This window comes from Salvelinus alpinus, chromosome 18 (genome assembly GCF_045679555.1).
Source record: "Salvelinus alpinus chromosome 18, SLU_Salpinus.1, whole genome shotgun sequence".
Classification (NCBI taxonomy): domain Eukaryota; kingdom Metazoa; phylum Chordata; class Actinopteri; order Salmoniformes; family Salmonidae; genus Salvelinus; species Salvelinus alpinus.
The window spans coordinates 4,078,967-4,094,718 of record NC_092103.1 but is presented as its reverse complement, the minus strand read 5'-3'; the positions used below and the strand labels follow the sequence as shown (position 1 = coordinate 4,094,718).

Genomic DNA, 15,752 nt, shown 5'->3' with positions numbered 1-15,752 from the left:
CCCACTGCCCAGGTATGCTAACATCCTGTTTATGTATATGGTCATCTCAGATATTTTTAGTACAGCTTCCATCACCTAAATGTCTCTAAGGGTGTTGCAGAGCTGTTGTGGGTTTTCTCTCTCTTTTATTTCTGACATACGTTTCTGTCAAGTGTACCTCTGTCCCCCCCCCATCTATGAGCTCATCCAGTTTTATTGAGCCCCCCTGTACCTCCCCATGCCTGTTCCCCTGTCTCTCCCCATGCCTGTTCCCCTGTGTCTCCCCATGTCTGGTCCCCTGTCCCTCCCCATGCCTGTTCCCCTGTCTCTCCCCATGTCTGGTCCCCTGTCCCTCCCCATGCCTGTTCCCCTGTCCCTCCCCATGCCTGTTCCCCTGTCCCTCTCCATGCCTGTTCCCCTGTCCCTCCCCATGCCTGTTACCCTGTCCCTCCCCATGCCTGTTACCCAGTCCATCCCAGCAGATTATCTCTCCCTGCTGTACTGTGTAGGACCCTGGCCGTCCTGTCGCTTGCACACCGCTGACAGATGCTGCGATGCTCTTAGACAGAGTGAATATGCAGCAGGAGCTCACTGGCTCCAGCCACATACACTGTCACTACCACTTAGCATCATCCTCCAAACTAGCAATTAACTCCCAGAGCCCCCATCCCCAACACTGGCCTCTGTGGCCCAACACAGAGCTTGGGCCCTGGGGCACTGTGACCCCCCCCCACCTCCCTGCCCCGTGGTAACCACCCAATTCACCACTCCACCCTCCCTCTCATCCCATGCCCCCTTAAGCCCCTCCGAGACACACACATGCTCAAAGACATTGTGCCTCTATGTGTGTCAGGCCTCTGAACTTTAGAAGAAGAGGATGAAGTAAATGTGTCTGTTCCTCAGAACAGAGTCTGGTCTTGCAGGGTCCAGCAGAGAACTTGACAAACCTTGGGTGAACCATCGCTTGGTTGCCATCCATCCCCCCTACTGGAAAAACATTACAATAGTTAAATCCATTAATGATGGCAAAAATGTACATATTTTATGTGTTGTTAGTTTTAGGTGTGTACTTTATGTTACAAGGCTTCAATGAAGCAATGCACTTTTCAGGAAAAAATCTGTTACAAGCGTGCCAACTTGAATCAATCCATTTTGCTATCTCAAATGATATTTGTTTGGTCGTTAAATCTTATTAGGTAACAGTAATTTGTTCTTTGTGCCTAACATAAATCCATAGCTTTCTCTTCTTATCAAAATGAAGATGGTTTGTTGGTTCATGAATTGATCATAAATCTAACCTGCTCTCGCCTTTGGATATATCACTGCACAACTACAATAGATAATACATTACTATAGCAAGAAGGAAAGGAATTAAATGTTTCACCGTAAACAGTCTTTATAAACCCTGTATTCCTCTGTGACCATCCACACTACGCTTGCGACACACAGACGCTCGTGAGACCTGGAAGTGGAGTGTTTGACCTAAAGTTTCATGAGCAATGCAATTCCCCCATCATATGAGTCCACAGGGCCTTGATAGAGGCCCACAGGAGCCATTACACATTAACATAAATAGAGTCTCCACCTGGAGCGAGATGACATGCTAACATCAAAGTACTACTGGCCTCTCCCTCTCCCTCCTCCCCCCCCACCCCCTCCGAGGTTCTGCTGCTCTGTCCTCTCTTTAATGAGAAGCTAGGACGAGAGTCCCTTTCACCTTCAGTGTGTAGCCTAATTACTGAAGCAGGGCCTGGAGACAAGCTCTTTGGCCATTACGTTACAGGCCCCCGTGCCACCGCGCCACCGCTCTCATATCCTGAGTTTTGTTTACCTCTGACTCAGACAGTGTGACTGTGTGTGTGTGTGTATACGTGTGTGTATATGGGTGTAAGTGTGTGTGCATATGTGTGTGTGTGTGTGCATATGTGTGTGTGTGTGCGTTTGTGTTTGTGTGCATATGTGTGCGTGTGCATATGTGTGTGTGTGTGCATATGTGTGTGTGTGCGTGTGCGTGTGTGTGCGTGTGTGTGTGTATGTGTGTGTGTATGTGCGTGTGTGCATGTGTGTGTGACCCCTGTTTGTGATGGGAGGTTACTCAAAGGCTGTTGTTCAGGATCTGGTGAACTGGCATTCGGTACAGGGCTTTCGTGACATCACTCATTAACCAGGTTTATACTCCCATGTTTATGCTCTGTCGTTGGAGAACAAAAGCCTAAATGAGGGACAGGGGAACCACTTGAAAGGGCTGCTCTAAACAGATCACGATGTTTTTCCCGCTATTAAGCCTCTTTCCTCATTAGACCAATAACTTTTAGGCATAACGGTCTAATTTACCCTTATTAAATGTTCAGGAAAGCTCAGGTTTCGAGACAAGATATGAGCCCATTGTTTATCAATGGATGATGACAACAACAAAAAACATTCTGTGACATAAGGCTGACTTACCAAATGTTCCTTTAGTACTTATCAGTGTTTCTCTGTTGCTAATTCAGTCAGCATGCTGTGCTGACTACACAGAGGAAACTATAAAGACATTTATAAGTGGCAACATTGCAGCAGTATTGCCCCAATGCAAAACAAGACATTTGTATAATCCGTCACAAACGTACCCAGTATAAGCCCTCATCAAAGAGTTCAGGAAGTGGTCATAAACTGTGCCTGGTAAGACACACAATGTCCCCGGTTTCACAGGCTTAAGGGGTGTTTCATTAGAGCACTATGGCATGATGGTCACTCTGTGATGCCAGTGGGAGTGAGACTTCTCTCTGCGCAGCTGTAAATTTCTCCATCGCTCTTTGTTGACCACAAACTCCGAGGCCTATAGCCTAAGGCCCAAGTGAATGACACTGGAGAGTAGCGTGTGTATGTGGTGGAATACAGTAGGTAAGGACAGATGGTAAAATAAAGGTTTCTGAGGACAAGGAGAAATAAATTCTATAGCTCAGTTTGATGGCAAGATAATAGGTCAACATTACATGTACAAGATATTGTGGCCCTGTCAATATCATTGCCAGTGCCCTAACTATACTGCTTCACAAATGATACACATGATCATACAAAATTGTTATACTAATTCAGAAGTAAATCTAACATACAGTATATTGTTCAATTCATGAGATTAAATTTAATTGGAAAATACTTTGGCATAAGGCCAAGGCAACTTTGCCTTAAATCATCTAACACAAATGTCTACGGCCAGCCAATGAACCACAGATATACAGTATGATGAGGTGTCTTGCCATTAATGACCTCCTCCACTGAGAGTAAGATAATACATGACAGATTTTACCCTGCGACCCGAGATATACGTGAGGAGCATGATCTCTCCTCTCACTAGTCACTTCCTTTTCTTCTTCCCACAAATCACCTGTTCACGCCACAGAGGGGTGCAAGGTCAGATTCTCACGCTTGTCCATCATGGCGTCCAGTCTGAGGAGATCTAGTGCCGTGGGCTGTGAACCAACAGGAGGAGCAGGGCGCGAAAAAACAACAATCTGGAGCTAAAAAGGGAAACAGGAAGTTGCATACAATAGAGAGGACCTTTGATCCATAGCTGTGGGAAGACTTCCCCTTGGGTGCAAAGTATTAATGTGAAAGTGACTCTGCCTGGTGTACATTTGTTACTTCAAATAATGGGCCTTAAATTAGCACACAATGGCAGGCAGACGGGCGACACTCGCACCCAGCCATGCGCAGGAAAGGAGGTAATTGTAAGAAAATGAGTGATTTGCTGGGGCAGAGACTTGTTGGGAGCGCCGTCTGCCTTTCCACGCCACCTCAGAGGGAGTAGCTGGAGACGAGGTCTGGCAAGGTCGCACCGCCGTGAACAAAGGCTGTGTTAATCTGCTGCCGCGGCTGCTGTGTGTGTGTGTGTACGCATACCTGTCTCTGTGTGTGTGTGCGCTTCCATACGCGCCGGTGTGTGCACCCGCGCTCTGTGTGTATGTGTGTATATGCACAAGGGGTGGGGGTCTGTAGGAACTATTATTTTATTTTTATTTATTTCACCTTTATTTAACCAGGTAGGCTAGTTGAGAACAAGTTCTCATTTGCAACTGCGACCTGGCCAAGATAAAGCATAGCAGTGTGAACAGACAACAACACAGAGTTACACATGGAGTAAACAATAAACAAGTCAATAACCTGGTAGAAAAAAAGAGAATCTATATACAATGTGTGCAAAAGGCATGAGGTAGGCAATAAATCGAATAATTACAATTTAGCAGATTAACACTGGAGTGATAAATCATCAGATGATCATGTGCAAGAAGAGATACTGGTGTGCAAAAGAGCAGAAAAGTAAATAAATAAAAGCAGTATGGGGGGTGAGGTAGGTAAATTGGGTGGGTAGTTTACAGATGGACTATGTACAGCTGCAGCGATCGGTTAGCTGCTCGGATAGCAGATTTTTAAAGTTGTTGAGGGAGATAAAAGTCTCAAACTTCAGAGATTTTTGCAATTCGTTCCAGTCGCAGGCAGCAGAGAACTGGAAGGAAAGGCGTCCAAATGAGGTTTTGGCTTTAGGGATGATCAGTGAGATACACCTGCTGGAGCGCGTGCTACGGGTGGGTGTAGCCATCGTGACCAGTGAACTGAGATAAGGCGGCACTTTACCTAGCATAGCCTTGTAGATGACCTGGAGCCAGTGGGTCTGACGACGAACATGTAGCGAGGGCCAGCCGACTAGGGCATACAGGTCGCAGTGGTGGGTCGTATAAGGTGCTTTAGTAACAAAACGGATGGCACTGTGATAAACTGCATCCAGTTTGCTGAGTAGAGTATTGGAAGCTATTTTGTAGATGACATCGCCGAAGTCGAGGATCGGTAGGATAGTCAGTTTTACTAGGGTAAGTTTGGCGGCGTGAGTGAAGGAGGCTTTGTTGCGGAATAGAAAGCCGACTCTAGATTTGATTTTGGATTGGAGATGTTTGATATGAGTCTGGAAGGAGAGTTTGCAGTCTAGCCAGACACCTAGGTACTTATAGATGTCCACATATTCTAGGTCGGAACCGTCCAGGGTGGTGATGCTAGTCGGGCGTGCGGGTGCAGGCAGCGAACGGTTGAAAAGCATGCATTTGGTTTTACTAGCGTTTAAGAGCAGTTGGAGGCCACGGAAGGAGTGTTGTATGGCATTGAAGCTCGTTTGGAGGTTAGATAGCACAGTGTCCAAGGAAGGGCCGGAAGTATACAGAATGGTGTCGTCTGCGTAGAGGTGGATCAGGGAATCGCCCGCAGCAAGAGCAACATCATTGATGTATACAGAGAAAAGAGTCGGCCCGAGAATTGAACCCTGTGGTACCCCCATAGAGACTGCCAGAGGACCGGACAACATGCCCTCCGATTTGACACACTGAACTCTGTCTGCAAAGTAGTTGGTGAACCAGGCAAGGCAGTCATTAGAAAAACCGAGGCTACTGAGTCTGCCGATAAGAATATGGTGATTGACAGAGTCGAAAGCCTTGGCCAGGTCGATGAAGACGGCTGCACAGTAATGTCTTTTATCGATGGCGGTTATGATATCGTTTAGTACCTTGAGCGTGGCTGAGGTGCACCCGTGACCGGCTCGGAAACCGGATTGCACAGCGGAGAAGGTACGGTGGGATTCGAGATGGTCAGTGATCTGTTTGTTGACTTGGCTTTCGAAGACCTTAGATAGGCAGGGCAGGATGGATATAGGTCTGTAACAGTTTGGGTCCAGGGTGTCTCCCCCTTTGAAGAGGGGGATGACCGCGGCAGCTTTCCAATCCTTGGGGATCTCAGATGATACGAAGGAGAGGTTGAACAGGCTGGTAATAGGGGGTGCGACAATGGCGGCGGACAGTTTCAGAAATAGGGGGCCAGATTGTCAAGCCCAGCTGATTTGTATGGGTCCAGGTTTTCCAGCTCTTTCAGAACATCTGCTATCTGGATATGGGTAAAGGAGAAGCTGGGGAGGCTTGGGCGAGTAGCAGCGGGGGGGGCGGGGCTGTTGGCCAAGGTTGGAGTCGCCAGGAGGAAGGCATGGCCAGCCATTGAGAAATGTTTGTTGAAGTTTTCGATTATCACGGACTTATCAGTGGTGACCGTGTTACCTAGCCTCAGTGCAGTGGGCAGCTGGGAGGAGGTGCTCTTGTTTTCCATGGACTTTACAGTATCCCAGAACTTTTTGGAGTTAGAGCTACAGGATGCAAATTTCTGCTTGAAAAAGCTGGCCTTTGCTTTCCTGACTGACTGCGTGTATTGGTTCCTGACTTCCCTGAACAGTTGCATATCGCGGGGGCTCTTCGATGCTATTGCAGTTCGCCACAGGATGTTTTTGTGCTGGTCGAGGGCAGTCAGGTCTGGAGTGAACCAAGGGCTATATCTGTTCTTGGTTCTGCATTTTTTGAACGGAGCATGCTTGTCTAATATGGTGAGGAAGTAACTTTTAAAGAATGACCAGGCATCCTCAACTGACGGGATGAGGTCAATATCCTTCCAGGGTACCCGGGCCAGGTCGATTAGAAAGGCCTGCTCGCAGAAGTGTTTTAGGGAGCGTTTGACAGTGATGAGGGATGGTCGTTTGACCGCGGACCCGTGGCGGATACAGGCAATGAGGCAGTGATCGCTGAGATCTTGATTGAAGACAGCAGAGGTGTATTTGGAGGGCAGGTTGGTCAGGATAATGTCTATTAGGGTGCCCATGTTTACGGATTTAGGGTTGTACCTGGTGGGTTCCTTGATGATTTGTGTGAGATTGAGGGCATCAAGCTTAGATTGTAGGACTGCCGGGGTGTTAAGCATATCCCAGTTTAGGTCACCTAACAGAACAAACTCTGAAGCTAGATGGGGAGCGATCAATTCACAGATGGTGTCCAGGGCACAGCTGGGAGCTGAGGGGGGTCGGTAGCAGGCGGCAACAGTGAGAGACTTATTTCTGGAGAGATTAATTTTTAAAATTAGAAGTTCGAACTGTTTGGGCATAGACCTGGAAAGTATGACAGAACTTTGCAGGCTATCTCTGCAGTAGATTGCAACTCCTCCCCCTTTGGCAGTTCTATCTTGACGGAAAGTGTTATAGTTGGGTATGGAAATCCCAGAATTTTTGGTGGCCTTCTTAAGCCAGGATTCGGACACGGCAAGGACATCAGGGTTGGCAGAGTGTGCTAAAGCGGTGAGTAAGGCAAACTTAGGGAGGAGGCTTCTGATGTTGACATGCATGAGGCCAAGGCTTTTTCGATCACAGAAGTCAACAAATGAGGGTGACTGGGGACATGCAGGGCCTGGGTTTACCTCCACATCACCCGAGGAACAGAGGAGTAGTAGGATGAGGGTGCGGCTAAAGGCTATCAAAACTGGTCGCCTAGAGCGTTGGGGACAAGGAATAAAAGGAGCAGATTTATGGGCGTGGTAGAATAGATTCTGGGCATAATGTGCAGACAGGGGTATGGTGGGGCACGGGTACAGCGGAGGCAAGCCCAGGCACTGGGTGATGATAAGAGAGGTTGTATCTCTGGACATGCTGGTCTCAATGGGTGAGGTCACCGCATGTGTGGGGGGTGGGACAAAGGAGGTATCAGAGGTACGGAGAGTGGAACTACGGGGTCCATTGCAAACCAAAACAATGATAACTAGCCTGAACAACAGTATGCAAGGCATATTGATATTTGAGAGAGACATACAATAAGGCATAAAGTGATTGCAGGGGCCTGTTGCACAAAACTAGGATAAGGGATTAAGCCAGGATATCTTTGTGATCCTGGCTCAATTGATCCGTAATCCGGTTGCACTAAAGATGGATAGGGGGCAGGAGGATATGTTATGGTATAAATTACCATGGAGATTTATTCTGTGGAGCTAGCCTGCTCCAGACCAGGCTAAATTCCAGGATCTATTTAATCTCATCCCTAATGTCAGTCAGCAGTCACCACAAATGGAAACCAATAGTTATTTCACTGCTCACTATACATTGTTATCACATATAACTAGACCCACTGTTATTATTTAAACGTTTGTGATCATTAATTTCAATGATTTTGGATAAAAAATGATTTTTAGATGATGTTGCTATCATTAGATAATTTACAGTTTCCCATAGATTATAAGGCTATATATAAAATGATAGAATATTAGGGCCACAGAGGGGAAAAAAACACAAGTCATAATATTGTAACCAGTTGTTTTAAAGGAGGACAGTTGTTAAAATGACAGATGTGGGGCATTTCGTGAAATTGTACTTCAGTATGGTTTCATAAACAAAGACATGCTGATGTGCCAGAATATTAAGTATCACATTGTCATAAGTATCAAAACTGTAAAAACAATATGTAGCTTTTCTGCAGAAAGAACCAGCCTCATAAATGTATGACTTTATCCTTTTTCTTCAGTGTGGCCCTAGTACTCTGTCATATAAACAAATACACATTCCATATGAATATAAAAACACAATGTGTAACATTATGTTCCTTTATTGAATAAGGACAAAACAAAGCAGGTAAACCATCAGCTCCTTTCGAAACTGAAGTCACAGTGACTCTACAAGATGGAAAGCACAGAATCCAAGCATATTATACAAAATGATACATACACATTCAAAGGTCTGTATATAACACACCCTGCATGTCTGCACACTAAAATAAATGCAGGACAAATCCATACACATCAACTGAACAGACAAATGAATGGATGCAGTAGCCTCCCTGCAGCCTTGTATTACACACAGTATACCGCACAAACATCATAAGAGGCCAAATTCGTCAAAAAACGAACCCAAAAAAAACCAAATTCCTCTGCCACCGCAGGACATATTTAAGCAAAATTGAAAGCACACATACTAACTAAAATAATTCAACACATATTGGTCCCTCAGCAGCCGACCACTGTCGTCATCAGGGAAGATTGCCGGATTGTCCCAGTCCATGGCTGGTGGCACTCTGGGGGCCCTCTCCTTCCTCAGGCAGGCCACATTGTGGAGGACAGCACAAGCCACAGTAATATCACATGCCCTAACAGGGCTGACCCTTAATTTGTGAAGGCAGTGAAAGCGTGCCTTCAGGAGGCCAAAGGTCATTTCAACTCTGGCCCTGGTCCTGGCATGGGCATGGTTGTAGGCCTGCTGTGCTTCCTGGGGGTCTGTGAAAGGTGTCAGGAGAAAAGGCTGGCAGCCATACCCCCTGTCTCCCAGCAACACACCAGAGAATTCACCTGTCAACACAAAATCTCATCATTACTACCTCATAAACACAGTGATATTCTTGACACAGCCATGATGGTTATAAATAGGGGTTGTGTGGCTTACCTTGTGATAGGCACTGATAGATTTCAGAGGCCCGAAAGATTCTGGAGTCATGGACTGAGCCAGGCCATTTTGCCACAACATTGCTGATCACACAGTCAGCATTGCAGACCATCTGAAATCATAAGATGAGGAATATTACACCAATCAATGCACATCACTGGCAATGCAGAGTGTTCGTCAATGGACAATATCAAAAAGTTATGTTCACCTGAACATTAATGCTGTGAAAGGATTTCCTATTCACAAAATCGGCCTCATGGGCACCTGAGGGGGCTTTTATCCTTATGTGTGTGCAGTCCACTGCACCAATGACATTGGGGAAACCTGTCACACAAAGTAATGAGTATCCTACTATGTGTTAACAGTTGTCCTGTAATTTGTAGATCCTCTTACCTGCAATCCTATAGAACTCCTCTTTGATGTCACAGAGTCTTCTGTGGCCAGGGAAGGAGATGAAGACATCTGCTAATGCTTTGATAGCCAGACACACACTCCTTATTGTGCGGCAAATTGTGGCCTTGTTCAGCTGTTCTGCATCCCCCACTGAGTACAGGAAGGCTCCACTAGCAAAAAAGCGCAAGGCCACACAAACCATTTGCTCCACACTCAGTGCATGGCTCCGTGCAGTGCGGTGCTTAATCCTGGGACCCAGTAGTCTGCATAGATACCTGATGCCATCTGCAGAAAACCTGTATCTTTCATATAGATGGTCATCAGGGAAGGCCAGTGGGTCCAACCGGTCCCTGAAGACCCTTTCTCGCCTGAAGGCTCTCCTCAGCACAAGTGCTTCTTCATCCACCACATCTCGCACGAATGGGCATGCCATTGTCAGAGCAGAAAGGAACACACAATTTTGGGCCTTCATATAGGCTAGTGGCCACACCTGGTGCTGGGGGGGTGGGCAAAAGAGGGCGATGCCTTATAACGATGACTTGGTTGTACTGATTGCTGGGAAAATAAAAAAAACCTTAGAAAGATGCCACCGTCCTGTGTGCTCACAATAAGAGCTCATATGTCATGGCTCACTTGACTTTACGAGAATATACCTAATTTTTATTTTGAGCTGTGTCATCTTCTTGGAGCTGGGGGAGGAAAGAAAAATAATGATTAATACATTTGTGTTACAGTTAGCATACAGTGTACATTGAAGGCATATCTCACCTCCCTCTCAAGTTTTTTTATTTCAAGGTCCAGTTTCCTAATTGTCCTCTTTTTTATTTCGGACTCCAGTGCAAGATTTTCCATCTTTTTCTTCTTGTACTGAATGTCTATGTCTGCCAGTTCTATTTGGCGCCGGAGGTGGTTGCCATACAACTTTCTGATAGCTTGTGAGCTCTGTGAACACAATACAATTAGCGCAGCTGGAATTTGGCAGGATGTGGTGTCCTTTTATTAATACGCACTATGTTGCCAGGCTGGTTTTCCCACTGTATAGCATCTGGGTCCTGTAAAAGAAATTAGATTTTTTGATTTTGATGAGGACTCCTCACCATTGTAGAGTAAATAGTACTTTCACAGTCTTAACATGATACCTCATGCCTTCTGGAATCCAGAGAGATGGTCTCCTCCTCATCATCGTCTCCATCATGTGCTGTTGCTGCTGCACTGGGGCCTTCACCCTATCACATTTAATCGGATTCATATTGAAGCTAGTAGACAAGACATGCCAGGCCTACAGTATGCCTTTGATGGAGTACTCACTGGATCAGCATCGTCTGGTGCTTGTGCTGGTGGCTCTAACAGGAACACAGTGCTGCCAGACACTGCAAGGCAATAGGTAAACCAAAGTCAGACAGTCCAAATTGATTCAATATGAATGTGGTTGTATCCCATGTAGAGATGGAAGGACATACCTTGAATGAAGCGGGTGGCATCTTGGGAGGAACCTATGCTCGTCTCTTTCCCCCCAGGGATCCCCTCTAAGACGGGCCTGCCTTTATTTAGCTCCAAGGCCATGTCCTCTGCTGGGGTAAGGTCAGCCTTTGGTGACCCACCACCCGTGCCTTGTCTGTGGGTATTCTTTTTCACTGCTAAAACAGTACAGACAATGTGTGAGCAGGCACCTTCTGGGTACAATATATGCTTGTGCTTTGTTAAATATTAGTCAGGGACCATACCATTCTGCAGAATGTTCTTGTATTTGATTTTGACCTGCTGCCATGTCCGTTTTGGCCCGTTCATGTTTAATCTACACACACACACACACACACACACACACATTTAATGGAGTCACACTGCAAAAAATTACTTGGTATTTTTGTCTTGTTTTCAGTAAAAATATCAAAAAATTTATCATAGCTTTATACAGTGTGATGGAGTTACTTTACACAATTTCACTCATATCTGCAGTGCATTTCAATTAAAAATTTAACCGTTTCATAATTACAGTACAACTGCATTTTTGGAGATGTGAATTAAATATTTGAATTGTAATTGTGATGTTTCAGCGGAGCGGTGAGTGTGTAATTGTGCACTACTTACGCATTCAGGCGGTCTGCAATACTTTGCCACGCTTTTTCTCTTTGCTTTATCACTGTGGCGGTGTTGCCTTTCTTCTTAATTATATATTTTACCTCCTCGTATGCCTCCATGAGGATTTGTGCTTCCGACGGGGAAAAGTACGCGGCTCTAGTTGCCATGGTAAATCAGTTAATCTGTGATCTGTGGCGGGGTCTATTTGAGTGAGCCGTGAGCGCGCACCTATCCAGGATTGGTTTCACCTGGCTTAATGAATCCGTGTCTGCTCATCCTGGCTTGGTCTTTGTGCAACCAATTAAGCCTGGACGCACATGTTTTGGCTTCATTGAGCTCAGCTGAGTCATTTATCCCGGATGTCTTAATTCTACTTTTGTGCAACAGGCCCCAGGTCTTGATTGGGAGAGCTAGCTAAAACAACAGGTAAGATAACAGCAGCTAGTCCACTAACACAGCAACAACAGGTAGAAATGGCGACGACTAGGCAGAGAGGGTCGGATTAACTACACACAGATCCTGAGTTAAAGCACAGAGCCGACAGATAAAACACAAATAAACAGAATGGAGTACCGTGAATTAATGGACAGTCAAGCAGGCATCAGCTATGTAGCCAAGTGATCATAGTGTCCAGGGGGCAGCCGTAGATGGAGCAGGGAGGCCTCCACTAAGCTAGCACGCGGCGTTTAAAGTTAGTAGCCCGGGGGGTGGTCTGCTCAGACGGAGGGGGTCTGCTCAGACGGAGGCCGGTTGAGGGCACAGCGGATGGGGTATTCGTCTGCAGACCAGACGTGGTCGTGTCGACAGAGAATCCAAGCCGGATGGCGATGGCGAAAGAGAGGTTGTGAATTGTAGAATTGTGTTTGCTAACTGGTGCTAGCTTCGTTGCAGTGGCGCTAGCTGCGCTAGCTGCAAGCTAGCTGTGAGGATCAGAAGTAGTGGCTCAGGGATTACGGCAGGAATCCGGCGTTGTTGTCGAGAGACAGTCCGATGCTGGTAAATTGGTGAGTAATATCCAGGCTAATAACAGGGCTGGTGTCTGTGCAGAAGGTAAAAGCTGCTAGCAGCGGCAAAAAATGGCTAAATTAGCTTGTAGCTGATTAGCTGGTTAGCTACTGGGGGTTCTTGAAAGTGTTCCAATTAGTGTTAGATCCATAGAGGGAGTGTGCTTCTGGTTTCAGTACACCTAAAGTCTGGATTTATTAAGCGCCGTTGGTGATTGGATGAGACATAAATGTGCCTGTAGCTCTTAGTGCTAATTCGTAACAGGGAAAGGGCTACCCAAAACACAGCAGGACGGTGAGAGTCTGAGACAATACACACACAGTGCCTTCAGAAAGTATTCACACCCCTTGACTTTTTCCACATTTTATTTTGTTACAGCCTGAATTAAAAATGTATTCAATTGAGATGTTGTGTCACTGGCCTACACACAATACCCTATACTGTCAAAGTGGAATTATCTTTTTTTAAATTTTGACAAATTAATAAAAAATGAAAAGCTGAAAAGTCTTGAGTCAAGACGTATGCAGTCCCTTTGTTATGGCAAGCCTAAATAAGTTCAGGAGTAAAAATGTGCTTAAACAAGTCACATAATAAGTTGCATGGACTCACTGTGTGCGATAATAGTGTTTAACATGATTTTTGAAGATCTTCCGGCGATCTTCCGGCGCCGAAAAGAGATGGCCGCCTCGCTTCGCGTTCCTTGGAAAATATGCAGTATTTTGTTTTTTTACGTGTTATTTCTTACATCGGTACCCCAGGTAATCTTAGGTTTCATTACATACAGTCGGGAGGAACTACTGAATATACGATTAACGTCAACTCATCATCGTTCCTACCAGGAATATGACTTTCCCGAAACGGATCCAGTGTTTTGCCTTCCACCCAATACAATGGATCTGATCCCAGCCGGCGACCCTGTGCGACGCCGAAAAAGGGGCAAACGAGGCGGTCTCGTGGTCAGGCTTCGGAGACGGGCACATCGCGCTCCACTCCCTAGCATACTACTCGCCAATGTCCAGTCTCTTGACAATAAGGTTGATGAAATCCGAGCACGGGTAGCATTCCAGAGAGACATCAGGGATTGCAACGTGCTCTGCTTCACGGAAACATGGCTAACTCAAGGGACGCTAACGGAGTCGGTGCAGCCAGCTGGTTTCTTCATGCATCGCGCCGACAGAAACAAACATCTTTCCGGTAAGAAGAGGGGCGGGGGGGTATGCCTTATGATTAACGAGAAGTGGTGTGATCATCATAACAACACACAGGAACTCAAGTCATTCTGTTCACCTGATCTAGAACTCCTCACAATCAAATGTCGACCGCATTATCTACCAAGGGAATTCTCTTCAATCATAATCACAGCCGTATATATTCCCCCCCAAGCAGACACATCGATGGCCCTGAACGAACTTTATCTGACTCTTTGTAAACTGGAAACCACACACCCTGAGGCTGCATTCATCGTAGCTGGGGATTTTAACAAGGCTAATCTAAAAACAAAACTCCCTAAATTCTATCAGCATATCGATTGTGCTACCAGGGCTGGAAAAACCCTAGACCATTGTTATACTAATTTCCGCGACGCTTATAAGGCCCTCCCCCGCCCCCCTTTCGGAAAAGCTGACCACGACCCCTTTTTGTTGATTCCAGCCTACAAACAGAAACTCAAACAACAAGCTCCCGCGCTCAGGTCTGTTCAACGCTGGTCCGACCAATCTGAATCCACGCTTCAAGACTGCTTCGATCACGCGGATTGGAATATGTTCCGCATCGCGTCCAACAACAATATTGACGAATATGCTGATTCGGTGAGCGAGTTCATTAGGAAGTGCATTGCCGATGTCGTACCCACAGCAACGATAAAAACATTCCCAAACCAGAAACCGTGGATTGACGGCAGCATTCGCGTGAAACTGAAAGCGCGAACCACTGCTTTTAACCAGGGCAAGGTGACCGGAAGCATGACCGAATACAAACAGTGTAGCTATTCTCTCCGCAAGGCAGTCAAACAGGCTAAGTCTCAGTACAGAGACAAAATCGAGTCGCAATTCAACAGCTCAGACACAAGAGGTATGTGGCAGGGTCTACAGTCAATCACGGATTACAAAAAGAAAACCAGCCCCGTCGCGGACCAGGATGTCTTGCTCCCAGACAGGCTAAACAACTTTTTTGCCCGCTTTGAGGACAATACAGTGCCACTGACACGGCCCCCTACCAAAACCTGCGGGCTCTCCTTCACTGCAGCCGAGGTGAGTAAAACATTTAAACGTGTTAACCCTCGCAAGGCTGCAGGCCCAGACGGCATTCCCAGCCGCGTCCTCAGAGCATGCGCAGACCAGCTGGCTGGTGTGTTTACGGACATATTCAATCAATCCTTATCCCAGTCTGCTGTTCCCACATGCTTCAAGAGGGCCACCATTGTTCCTGTTCCCAAGAAAGCTAAGGTAACTGAGCTAAACAACTACCGCCCCGTAGCACTCACTTCCGTCATCATGAAGTGCTTTGAGAGACTAGTCAAGGACCATATCACCTCCACCCTACCGGACACCCTAGACCCACTCCAATTTGCTTACCGACCCAATAGGTCCACAGACGACGCAATCGCAACCACACTGTACACTGCCCTAACCCATCTGGACAAGAGGAATACCCATGTGAGAATGCTGTTCATCGATTACAGCTCAGCATTTAACACCATAGTACCCTCCAAACTCGTCATCAAGCTCGAGACCCTGGGTCTCGACCCCGCCCTGTGCAACTGGGTCCTGGACTTCCTGACGGGCCGCCCCCAGGTGGTGAGGGTAGGTAACAACATCTCCACCCCGCTGATCCTCAACACTGGGGCCCCACAAGGGTGCGTTCTGAGCCCTCTCCTGTACTCCCTGTTCACCCACGACTGCGTGGCCATGCACGCCTCCAACTCAATCATCAAGTTTGCGGATGACACTACAGTGGTAGGCTTGATTACCAACAACGACGAGACGGCCTACAGGGAGGAGGTGAGGGCCCTCGGAGTGTGGTGTCAGGAAAATAACCTCAC

General features: G+C 46.6%; 1 protein-coding gene across 4 annotated transcripts; it reads right to left on the bottom strand.

Annotated features, from left to right (window-relative positions):
• Positions 1-8,368: 8,368 nt before the first annotated feature.
• LOC139543539 (putative nuclease HARBI1) lies at positions 8,369-12,099 on the bottom strand. Of its 4 annotated transcripts, none has more exons than XM_071349715.1 (12): positions 11,717-12,099; positions 11,353-11,423; positions 11,089-11,265; positions 10,937-10,998; positions 10,768-10,854; positions 10,639-10,680; positions 10,397-10,570; positions 10,282-10,317; positions 9,629-10,183; positions 9,444-9,559; positions 9,236-9,347; positions 8,369-9,141 (listed from the first exon to the last, which is right to left on the bottom strand). In XM_071349715.1, exons 9-12 carry the CDS (start codon positions 10,098-10,100, stop codon positions 8,771-8,773), a joined length of 1,071 nt encoding a protein of 356 aa, XP_071205816.1. In that variant the 5' UTR covers positions 10,101-10,183; positions 10,282-10,317; positions 10,397-10,570; positions 10,639-10,680; positions 10,768-10,854; positions 10,937-10,998; positions 11,089-11,265; positions 11,353-11,423; positions 11,717-12,099; the 3' UTR covers positions 8,369-8,770. The 4 variants fall into 3 exon arrangements, with proteins under 4 accessions (XP_071205816.1, XP_071205818.1, XP_071205815.1 ...); XM_071349714.1 differs by having other exon boundaries at positions 10,397-10,680; positions 10,768-10,998; XM_071349716.1 differs by lacking the exon at positions 9,444-9,559 and having other exon boundaries at positions 9,629-10,570.
• Between the last annotated feature and the right edge of the window lie 3,653 nt (positions 12,100-15,752).